This window comes from Cebus imitator, unplaced genomic scaffold, assembly GCF_001604975.1.
Source record: "Cebus imitator isolate Cc_AM_T3 unplaced genomic scaffold, Cebus_imitator-1.0 Scaffold150, whole genome shotgun sequence".
In the NCBI taxonomy this organism is placed as follows: Eukaryota; Metazoa; Chordata; class Mammalia; order Primates; family Cebidae; genus Cebus; species Cebus imitator.
Window position 1 is genome coordinate 900,413 of NW_016107465.1, and position 12,561 is coordinate 912,973.

Sequence of the window (12,561 nt, forward strand, 5' to 3'; positions counted from 1 at the left end):
AAAAAAAAAAAAAAAAAGTAAAAACAAAAAAAATTAGCCACGCACAGTGGTGCATGCCTGTAGTCCTAGCTACTAGGAGGCTGAGGAGTGGGGATCACTTGAGCCCAAGAGTTTGAGATTGCAACGAGCTATGATTGTATCACTGCACTTCAGCCTAGGAGACACAGCAAGACCTTGCCTTTAAAAATTAGAATTATTTTTTTTAATTGTACTTTAGGCTCTGGGGTACATGTGCACAACCTGCATCCTGCAGGATTGTTGCATAGGTACATACATGCCACAGAGGTTTGCTGTCTCCATCCCTCCTGCCCCGCCCTGTCGCCTACATCAGGCATTTATCCTAGTGTTATCCCTCCCCATCCTCCTCAACCCCTGCTGTCCCTCCCCTTCCCTTCCCTCCACTAGCCCTGTGAGTGTTGTTCCCTTCCTTGTGCACAAGTGTTCTCACTGTTCATTACCCATGCAATGTTTGGTTTTCTGTTCTTGTGTCAGTTTGCTGAGAATGATGGTTTCTAGATTCATCCATGTCTCTATAAAGGACACGAACTCGTCATTTTTAATAGCTGCATATTATTCCGTGGTGTATATGTGCCACATTTTCTTTGCCCAGTCTACCAGGGTTTTACCATGTTGTCCAAACTGGTCTCAAATCAGATCTCAAGCAATCCACCCACGTTGGCCTCCCAAAATGCTGGAATTACAGGTGTGAGTCACTGCACCTAGCCCCGAATGTTTTTTTCCAAGAACAAATTTAACTTGGGTTCAATCCACTATATAAACGTCAGGCTATGATCAGAATTAAGAAAATTTCATTTCCTTCCACTTACAAAAGAGAAAGGTAAAAACAGTCACATAGTTGAAAATGCAAATCACTGTTAAAATTTGTATTGCGCCCAAAAAGCTGTTTTTGCTTATAAGCATAGAATGCATACACATCACCTGCAAGTCATACATCAGTTACAGTCCTGTATATGCATGAAGCATCTTCATTATCCAAACGTGATCACAAAAGTAAAATGTAAAGCTTTACAAGTGTTTCCATTGGTAGAACTTCTTGCCAAAGGATAAGTTAGCCAATTTACATGTCTCAGTAATTCAAGTAGTCTATTACGTTCAAATACTAACTCTCCATCAAAAACATCTTTTTAAAACTTCCCTTGGAAAGGTAAATCGCATGCACCATTTACTGAGTCCATTCAAGATGTGAGGAAACTGTCCCAGTGAATTGTAAATAGGCTGCCTAAAAGCTAAAAGGAATCTTACTTATCTAAGTCTTACCTGATTAAATTCTGGCAGACCTGGCATACTGGGGTACATCTAAATTAAAGAAATAAAACCTCTGTTAGTTTGTTGATGTATTTGAAAACATATTTAATCCTTATAAAGTAAATATCTATACTTTTCCATGATCTAGAAACCAAGGTTTGCTGGAATTCATGTATCATGTTCCAAATATTCCCTTATGGCATTTACCACATATAATTACTGTAGCAACTATGATCTAATTAATACAACATTCAGTTTAGAACCAAAATACCTCAATTTAAATTTCATTGATTTATCAGTTACTCTAAGCCCCAGTTTTTACATGGGAAAATAATATCTGCTTCATAAGAGTATTAAAATAATTATCTGAGATAATAATACGTAATGTGTCTACGGTACCCGGTAAAGTCAGTGTGTACAATAATGGTAGCTATTACAATTGAACTATGAAGATAACACAGCTACCTTGAGAATCAAGTAAGAAAATATATATATGGGCTGGGCATGGTGGTTCATGCCTGTAATCCCAGCACTTTGGGAGGTAGAGGTGGGCAGATCATCTGAGGTCGGGAGTTTAAGACCAGCCTGACCAACATGGAAAAACTCTGTCTCTACTAAAAACACAAAAAATTAGCCATTGTGGTGGGTGGCACATGCCTGTAATTCCAGCTACTTGGGAAGCTGAGGCAGGAGAATCGCTTGAACCCGGGAAGCAGAGGTTGCTTATAAATTCTCTTTATTAATTATAACTTATAATTATGCCAAATGTCCCTTATTAATTATAAATTATCTTTATTAATCTTTCTTTTTTATGATTCAGAAGAACATTATGGATTTAGGAGTTAGCATTATGGTCACCAATTATATTTTTGGGCCAGACCCAGTGGCTTATAACTGTAATCCCAGCATTTTGGGAGGCTGTGGTGGGAGGATTGCTTGAGTCCAGGAGTCCAAGACCAGCCTGAGCAACATAATGAGATCTTGTCTCATAAAAAAGTAGCCCTGGGTGCTGATGTGTGCCTGTGGGCCCAGCTACTTAGGAAGCTCAGGTGAGAGGTTTGCTTGAGCCCAGAAGGTGGAGGCTTCAGAAAGCCAAGATCATGCCACTGTACTGCAGCCTAGGTGACAGAGCAAGATCCTGTTTCAAAAAGTGTGTGTGTGTGTGTGTGTGTGTGTGTGTGTGTCTGTGTGTGTATGTGTCAAGATGTATTAACAGAGAGTTCTAGTTAAAATAATGGAAGAAAAGGTAATGTTCATAAAATAAGGGTCACTCTAAGTTATTCAGAAATGAATATTCAGGACTTTTACTTCTTCCTGTTCCACACTTTTGGGAAAGCCTTTTCTCAGAAGCTTTTTTTCAACAATAAATTGAAAATGAGAAGGAAAAAGATGTTATAATCAAGTCTATCAGATTTGTTTCTTATTGGGAGCTACAAAAAGAATCAATAAAAGAGAAAAACTTTTATCGATATTTAAAATAGTGAATTATCAACTTCTTCCTATGCAACATAATGAAGAAAACTGCCTAAAATCTACAATTCTGAGAATTTTACTAGGATCTAAGAAAAAGGTTGGCATAGGAGAAATAGCCATAATCATCCATTAACTATTATTTACAATCCCATAAGATAGAGACTTTTTTCACTTGTTAAAGGATACCATGCCTTGGAACATTCATGAAATTACAATCATTAATATCCTTCTTCAGTCTATGAGCTGATAAAAGACTTAGTAATTTTATCACTTCTTTCTGAGATTCAAGATTATCGTAAAAAAAATTTTTTATTCACAGACACTAAAGGAGCCACCTGAATCAATTTGCATTCTATTATAGCCACCATCACATGATGTCATAAAAGATGAAGGGGAAAAACAAGGTTATCTTGGCGTACTATAAACATTTTGTAAGCAGGTAAAATGAGAATTTCCAATCACAGGACTTAACAAATCATAGGTAATTCAGTAAGGGTGGGACTAGTAAATATTTAACAAAGGCAAGGAACACTATTCCAGGCATCCCCAAAGAACTAGAATTTCAAAAACCTTACCATGCTACACTTCATAAGCACATAGTTATGAGTTCTAAACTTTACAGGAATATAAGGCCTAATGCACAAACAAATCTAAAAATAGAGTGGTTCCCTTAATTAAAATATTGCTCTTCTATTTTCCTTTTAATTTATTTTTCCAAGAGCAATGTCATTCAATCTTAATTTCACAGACCTGATTACCCAGAGGAATTTTCCATAGCCCTTTCTTCCCCTATCTTTCACTAGTTGCTTTTTTGACCTTTGTTCTGCAAGTAGAGCTTCCAAAGCGTTGTCAAGAACTCAGTAGTCTAACTCAAATCATTCCATTCTGCTGCTGATTATCTGCTCAACCCAAAAGCCTACAGGTGCCCACTTCGGCAGCACACATACTAAAATTGGGACAATACAGAGAAGATTAGCATGGCCCCTGCGCATGCAAATTCATACAGCATTCCATAAAAATAAATAAATAAAAATAAAGTCTATGGAAGGAAAATGGAACTGAAATTGCCTGTTCGTCTAATCTGAGCACAGTGTACTAAAATATACCAGTCACTATTTGCCACAGATATTTTAGTTGGGGATAAAAAACATTCGCAACATTTTGAATGCTCAATATTCAGAAATTGTAAATAATTTATTCCAACCCAGAGAAATGGATGTAAAACGAGATATTTCCGTAACGTCTATCCCCTCATCAAGAGGAACAGAAGCATCAAGTAGAATAAAATTCATGACAATATTAACAGTGATGGCATTAAGAATAACTTGTTTATACTTCGTTAAATTCCTTAAACATATTTATCAAGAGCCTACTATGTGGCAGGCACTGTCACAGACACTGGAGTAATAGTGAGGTCCCTGTCCTTCCCAGATTTTCTACAACAATCATGTAATATTTTTATAAAGTGAAAGAAATAAACATTGAAAATTCTAACTTTATAGATATAATCATATCTTCTAAACAAGTCATATTCCTAAGTTTCTATAAACAGTCCTTCAGGTAGTGTTGCTTTTAAAAGAAGAATGTAATTGAAAATTTTACCTGTGAGGATTTTTTGAGCTGGGTATGACTGTGCTACATTCTCTCTTGTCAAATACTCCTTCAATCCAGGATTTCTGGGACTAAAAAGAAAGTGTCATTATTTTCTACTTTAATTATGTGACAAAACAATGTAACCATAATAGTTCCAGGAGGTAAGAAACACTTAAGTATCACGAAGGCTAATTAAAATGCCAAGACCAATCCCACACAGGCTAAGCATTTACCAATTTCTATTACAGACAGCATAGGCACAAATAAGCCTAAATGTTTAATGTGAATGTTAAACAACACACAAAGTTAATATGCCCATAGTCTCACTTTGAGTAACAAAAGCCCTACCTGAACAAACCTCTAGCAAGGAAGTAAAGATGTAACTGATGTATCGTCTTAAATAAAAGTCACTTTTGTATCTTGTACCATAATCCTCTGGAATAAATACCAAGCTCCCTAAACTTCAACATTTTTTTTTTTTAGACGGGGTCTCACTATGTTGCCCAGGCTGGAGTGCAGTAGTTATTCACAGGCACGATCCCACTACTGATCAGCACGGGAGTTTTGACCTGCTCTGTTTCTGACCTGAGCTGGTTCACACCTCCTTAGGCAGCCTGGTGGTCCCCTGCTCCCGGAAGGTCACCACTTCATGCCGAACTTAGTGTGGACACCCGATCGGCATAGCGCACTACAGCCCAGAACTCCTACGCTCAAGTGATCCTCCCACCTCAGCCTCCCAAGTAGCTGGGACTACAGGCATGCGCCACTGCATCTGGCTAAACTTCAAAATTTTTACCCATCAAGTCCCACCTTGGCTAAAGTTTCAAGGAAGCTGGAAACAGTATCAGAGGAGAGATTTGACTTCAGCAAGATTCGATACATGTTCTGCAAGCATAGTTTACCATTGGCTATGTTGTTTCAAGTTGCACAGCCTATAAATGTCCCTAAATCCAAGTGGGACATTGATACTCACTCTTCCACCTAATAAATGCTCTCCCATTCAACAGAATCCACGTCATAGTCAAGCTCCTCTATAAGCTACATTACAGGTTCAGTGGCAGGGGACACTGGATTGACTATAAAGCCCAACTAATTTATGAGCTTAGACTAATCCTAATATAAAAATATTTTGGCTCTAAATGGTATAAGAATATGTGTCCAGGAGCAGTGGCTTACACCTGTAACCCCAGCACTTTGGGAGGCTGAGATGGGCGGATCACTTGAGGTCAGGAGTTTGAGACCAGCCTGGCCAATATGGTGAAACCCTGTCTCTACTAAAAATATAAAAAAATTAACTGGGTATGGTGGCAGACACCTGTAATCCCAGCTACTCGGGAGGCTGAGGCATGAGAATCGCTTGAACCTGAGAGGCACAGATTGCAGTGAGCCAAGACTGTGCCACTGCACTGCAGCTTGGGTAGCAGAGCGAGACTCCATCTCAAAAAATAAATAAATAAAAGAATAATATGCATCCATATTACTTTATACACACATAGGTATTAGCACAGAGATGAAAGGAAGGCTTTCTACTTAAATTTTTTTTTTTTTTTTTTTTAGACAGAGTCTCACTCTATCACTTAGGCTGGAGTGCAGTGACATGATCTTGGCTCACTGCAACCTCCCTCTGCCTCCAGGTTCAAGTGATTCTTCTGCTTCAGCCTCCCAAGTAGCTGGGGCTACAGGTACACACCACCATGTCTGGCTAATTTTTGTATTTTTAGTAGAGGCGGGCTTTCACCATGTTGGCCAGGCTGGTCTAGATAGAACTCCTGACCTCGTGATCTGCCCGCCTCGGCCGCCCAAAATGCTGGGAAGGAAGGCTCTCTAAAAGGGAGCTTTTCAAACTCCACGTCAATGCAGTCCCTCACTCTTACATCTACTCCCATTCTACTGTGGAAGGAAATGCACTGGGCCAGAAAATGTGCTACAAATCCAGCTATGGTACCTCATTATCACACTATCCTCAATAAAAGTTCAGTGGATCTTGTCCAGTATGCACCAACCCTAAACACAAGTGCTCATCACCGAATAGAACTGTAGATGATCAAAGTCCAGACCTTTTTAAGTAAAATAGAAGGGAGAAATACAGAGATTAATTGATAGGTTCCTGTATATTTGAAACTTATCTCTAAACAAGGAAAACTTCCCAGATCAAGGCCAGAGTCATCTTAAGTCATTCTACTCTCTTATTACTTTTGCATGGTCAGCAACATTTTCTGTGTATTAAAAGACATTCACTAAATTGTCAAAACACTAAAAATATAAACTTGGGAAAATCCAGAGTCATAGAATTTATTTATTATTTATTTATTTATTTATTTTGAGACAGAGTCTTGCTCTGTCACCCAGGCTGGAGTGCAATGGTGCAATCTCGGCTCACTGTAATTTCTGCCTCCTGGTTTCAAGCGATTCTCCTGCCTCAGCCTCCCAAGCGGTCCACCCGCCTCGAGCACCCAAAGTGCTGAGACTACAGGCATGAGCCACTGCGCCCAGCCCAGAGTCATAGAATTTAAAAGGAACTAAATGAACAGATAATTCAAAATTTATTTTTATTTCAACAAGAAATGACACAATCTGGCTGGGCGCAGTGGCCCACACCTGTAATCCCAACACTTTGTGTGGCCGAGACAGGTAAATCACTTGAGCCCAGGAGTTCCAGACCAGCCTGGGCAACATGGTGAAAACCTGTCTCTGTGAAACACAGGAAAAAGAATAGCCATGCACGGTGACATATGCCTACAATTCCCAGCAACCCAGGAGGCTGCAGTGGGAGGATTGCTTGAGCCCAGGGAGATCGAGGCTGCAGTGAACTGTGATTGTGCCACTGCACTCCAGCCTGGGTGACAGAGTGAGAGACCCTGTCACAAAACAAAAGAAAGAAATGACACAACCGTTTTGAATCAGTAAGCCTGTCCCCCTATTCAAAAAAGTTAACAATTTTATTTACTCATTCTCCAAACATTTACTAAATACCTATTTTTTGCAAAGCACGGACAAACATATTACAAGGAGTCAATATGTCCTCAAATAATTCTTCATTCTGAATTTCAAAATACCTGAATCTATGAATTCATTCAACAAATATTTTAGACAGGACTCCATGCTGCATGCTGCATGCTGCATGCTGGGACTTCTATGGCAAACAAGATACAAGTTCCTGCTCTCAAGGAAGTTAGAATAAAAAGGAGGAAACAGATAAGAAACTGATATCATTAAACTTTATGTGCACCAATGAACTATTTTTTATATTTTTTATTTTTCATGCCTCTGAGACAAGTTCAAGGCCAATTAACTATTAAAAACAGATGCAAAAAGGATATCTAATGGAGGAGCCTACATATACAAAGTAGGCAAGCTGTGCTCAACCACTCCCTTCTTTCAAAAGGCTAAATGGAGCCGGGTGCGGTGGCTCAAGCCTGTAATCCCAGCACTTTGGGAGGCCGAGGCGGGTGGATCACGAGGTCAAGAGATTGAGACCATCCTGGTCAACATGGTGAAACCCCGTCTCTACTAAAAATACAAAAAATTAGCTGGGCATGGTGGCACGTGCCTGTAATCCCAGCTACTCAGGAGGCTGAGGCAGGAGAATTGCCTGAACCCAGGAGGCGGAGGCTGCGGTGAGCCGAGATCGCGCCATTGCACTCCAGCCTGGGTAACAAGAGCGAAACTCCGTCTAAAAAAAAAAAAAAAAAATGCTAAATGGCAGCTTGGTAGGAGAACTACCTGAGCAAACCACTCAATTTCTTCATGCCTGTGTGCCTATTAAAATGGCAATAATAATAGTACCTCATAGAACTGTTGAAAGGACTAGATAAATTAAAGGTTTAGAATTCTTCCTGGGACTTATTAAGTCTGAATAAAGCTTCGGTATTATAATCAGTAAAATCAAAAGTAAAAATTGGCTTTTGGTTAATGGTCTGGGAACTTGACACGCACGCACACACACACACACACATATATATATTTTTTTTTCATAGAAAAATGCCTCCCGACCTCCAAATTTCCTTCACAGTTCCTCCCATACTACAATTAATGACGTTTACAGGTTCACATCTTCCCTAAACTCCAGCTCCTATAGGCCCCATGCCAGCCATTTCTATTGCCCCAGGGCCTAACCCAATGATTGTTGAATGAGCAACAAAGAACATGCTGGAAATAGAACTTCAGGAACCCATGTATACAATTTTCCCTCCAAAGGTGTAAACAGGAAGCCCAGTGATAACAAGAACGTGGAAGCTTTCCTCCTTCAACTCCTGGTTATCTTATCTCAAAACCACCAGAAGAAAAAAAAAAGCAGTCTTAGTTTGAAATGTTTCAAGTAATTATCAATTTCGAACTTTACTTTCCCCCACTCCCAACCTCATCACAGTTCCTTCGCAGCACACTCTCCAGCACACTGGGAGAGGCCTCCATGTTTGTTGGAATCTGATGGGACAAATAGCCAACGCGCTAGCTTCTGCCACTAGTGCAGCACATTTGTGGTGGCTGTGGTAGTTGAGAGGAGGGATTTTGATGTTTCTGCAGCTATCATGGCAGTCTTCATAGACTGGATGTTTTTTGCTTTTTAATTGTTGTAATTTAAAGGCAAAGGAAAAAGAAGGGAATAGTGTTGGTCTCAATTTGTGTCATCCTAAAACATAATCAGATTTTATATCCAATCTTTGGCCTGAGGTCAGGGTGAAGAATTGCAAAGAAATGTCGTGGGACCCAAGTCTGAATGTGAAATTCATTTGTGTTTCATATATACCTTATATGCATAGCCAAAAGGTACTTTTGCACAAGATTTTTTAAAATTTTATACATAAAACTGTCCAGATATGATGGTTCACGCCTGTAATCCCAACACTTTGGTAGGCCAAGGCAGGTGGATCACTTAAGGTCAGGAATTTGAGACCAGCCTGGATAACATGCCAAAACCCTATCTCTACTAAAGATACAAAACTTAGCCAGGTAGCAGGCGCCTGTAGTCCCTGCAGGTAGAGGCATGAGAATCACTTGAAATCAGGAGGCAGAGATTGCAATGAGCTGAGATCGTGCCACTGCACTCCAGCCTGGGTGAAAGAGCAGGACTCTGTCTCCAAATAAACAAATAAATAATTTTATGCATGAAACAAAGGGTATTTTTTAATTTTTTTTTTTTTTTTTTAGATGGCATTTCTCTCTTGTTGCCCAGGCTGGAGTGCAATGGCGCGATCTCAGCTCACTGCAACCTCTGCCTCCCATGTTCAATTGTTTCTCCTGCCTCAGCCTCCTGAGTAGCTGGGATTGCAGGCATGTACCACCATGCCTAGCTAATTTTTGTATTTTTAGTAGAGGCAGGGTTTCACCATGTTGGCCAGGATGGTCTTGAACTCCTGCCTCAGGTGGTCCACCCACCTCAGCCTCCCAAAGTGCTGGATTACAGGCATGAGAGACCGCACCCGGCTGAAACAAAGTTTTAATTGCATTTCAACTGCCACCTGCCACATAAGATCAGATGTAAAACTTTCCACCCATAGCACTCAAAACATTTAGTTCAATTGTCAAAATTGAAAGAGCTAGAGGAGCGCCGGGCGTGGTGGCTCACACCTGTCATCCAAGCACTTTGGAGGCCAAGGCAGGTGGATCACCTGAGGTCAGGAGTTCAAGACCAGCCTGACCAACATGGTGAAACCCCATCTTAAAAATAATAATAATAAATAAATTTAAAAATAAAAAAAAGAAAGAGCTAGAGGAGCAAGATCAAAAAAACTCAAAACCTAGCAGAAGACAAGAAATAACTAAGATCAGAGCAGAACTGAAGGAGATACAGACACAAAAAAAACCTTCAAAAAAATCAATAAATCCAGGAGCTGGTTTTTCAAAAAGATCAACAAAATAGACCACTAGCCAGATTAATAAAAAAGAAAAGACAAGAATAATTAAATAGATGTAATAAAAAATGATAAAGGGGATATCACCACAGATTCCACAGAAATACAAACCATCACCAGAGATTATTATAAACAACTCTATGTACATAAACTAGTAAACCTGGAAGAAATGGATAAATTCCTGGACACTAGCATCCTACCAAGCCTAAACCAGGAAGAAGTCGAAACCTTGAATAGACCAAAAACAAGGGCTGAAGTTGAGGCAGCAATTAAGAGCCTATCAACCAAAAAAAGCCCAGGTCCAGATGGGTTCACAGCCGAATTCTACCAGATATACAAAAAGGAGATGGTACCATTCCTTCTGAAACTATTCCAAACAATCCAAAAAGAGGGAATCCTTCCCAAATCATTTTATGAGACCAACATCATCCTGATACCAAAACCTGGCAGAGACTCAACAAGAAAAGAAAACTTCTGGCCAATATCCATGATGAACATAGATGCAAAAATCTTCAATAAAATACTGGCAAACCAATTGCAACAGCACATCAAAAAGCTTATCCACCATGATCAAGTAGGTTTCTTCCTGGGGATGCAAGACTAGTTCAACATATGCCAAGTCAATAAACATAATTCACCACATAAACAGAACGAAAGACTACCACATGATTATTGCAACTGATGCGGAGAAGGCCTTTGACAAAATTCAACAGCACTTTATGCTAAAAACTCTCAATAAGCTAGGTATTGATGGAATGTATCTCAAAATAATAAAAGCTATTTACAAGAAACCCACAGCCAGTAACATACTGAATGGGCAAAAACTGGAAGTATTCCCTTTGAAATGTGCCACTAGACAAGGATGCCCTCTCTCACCACTCCTATTCAATATAGTATTGGAGGTTCTAGCCAGAGCAATCAGGCAATAATTAGAAATAAAGGGTATTCAATTAGGAAAGGAGGAAGTCAAATTGTCCCTATTTGCAGATGACATGATTGTATATTTAGAAGACCCCATTTTCTCAGCTCAAAATCTCCTGAAACTGATAGGCAACTTCAGCAAAGTCTAGGATACAAAATCAATGTGCAAAAATCACAGGCATTCCTATACACCAATAACAGACTTAAAGAGAGCCAAATCAAGAACGAACTGCCATTCACAACTGTTACAAAGAGAATAAAATACCTAGGAATACAACTAACAAAGAACATAAAGGACCTCTTCAAGGAGAACTACAAATCACTGCTCAACGAAATAAGAGAGGACACAAACAGATGGAGAAACATTCCATGCTCATGGTTAGGAAGATTCTATATCGTGAAAATGGCCATACTGCCCAAAGTAATTTACAGATTCAACACTATTCCCAACAAGCTACCAATTACCTTCTTCATAGAACTGGAAAAAACCACCTTAAACTTCATATGAAACCAAAAGAGAGCCCACAAAGCCAAGTCAATTCTAAGCAAAAAGAACAAAGCTGGAGGCATCACACTACCTGACTTCAAACTATGCTACAAGGCTACAGTAATCAAAACTGCATGGTAGTGGTACCAGAACAGAGATATAGACCAAGGGAACAGAACAGAGCCCTTGGAGGCAACACCACACATTTACAACCATCTGATCTTTGACAAATCTGACAAAAACAAGCAATGGGGAAAGGGTTCCCTGTTTAATAAATGGTGTTGGGAAAACTGGCTAGCCATGTGCAGAAACCAGAAACTGGACCCCTTCCTGACACCTTATACTAAAATTAACTCCAGATGGATTAAAGACTTAAGCATAAGACCTAACACCATAAAAACTCTAGAAGAAAATCTACACAAAACCATTCAGGACAAAGGCATAGGCAAGGACTTCATGACTAAAACACCAAAAGCATTGGCAACAAAAGCCAAAATAGACAAATGGGACCTAATCAAATTCCACAGCTTCTGCACTGCAAAAGAAACAGTCATTAGAGTGAATCGGCAGCCAACAGAATGGGAATAGTTTTTGCAATCTACCCATCTGACAAAGGGCTAATATCCAGATCTACAAAGAACTAAAACAGATTTACAAGAAAAAAACTAACAAGCCCATTCAAAAGTGGTCAAAGGATATGAACAGACACTTTACAAAAGAAGACATATATGAGGACAACAAACATATGAAAAAATGTTCATCATCATTGGTCATTAGAGAAATGCAAATTAAAACTACATTGAGATACCATCTCACGCCAGTTAGAATGGCGATCATTAAAAAATCTGGAGACGGGGGGTGGATCCAAGATGGCCGTTTAGGAACAGCTCAGGATTGCAGCTCCCAGTGAAAGCACAGAGGGTGAGTGGACGCCGTGTTTTTATTGCCCACAGACTAGGAAATTCCCGG

At 39.6% G+C, this 12,561-nt stretch overlaps 1 protein-coding gene and 1 pseudogene across 1 annotated transcript in view; one reads left to right on the top strand and one right to left on the bottom strand.

Moving 5' to 3' along the window:
- TRPM6 (transient receptor potential cation channel subfamily M member 6) overlaps nt 1-12,561 on the bottom strand; it is a 161,530-nt gene that overhangs the window by 128,177 nt on the left and 20,792 nt on the right. Inside the window, exons 2-3 of the mRNA XM_017543237.2 lie at nt 4,342-4,421; nt 1,279-1,317 (exon numbers count right to left, since the gene is read on the bottom strand). Coding sequence (XP_017398726.1) covers nt 1,279-1,317; nt 4,342-4,421 — 119 coding nt within the window. The remainder of the gene's footprint in view (nt 1-1,278; nt 1,318-4,341; nt 4,422-12,561) is intronic.
- On the top strand, nt 3,662-3,759 carry LOC119473348 (annotated as a pseudogene).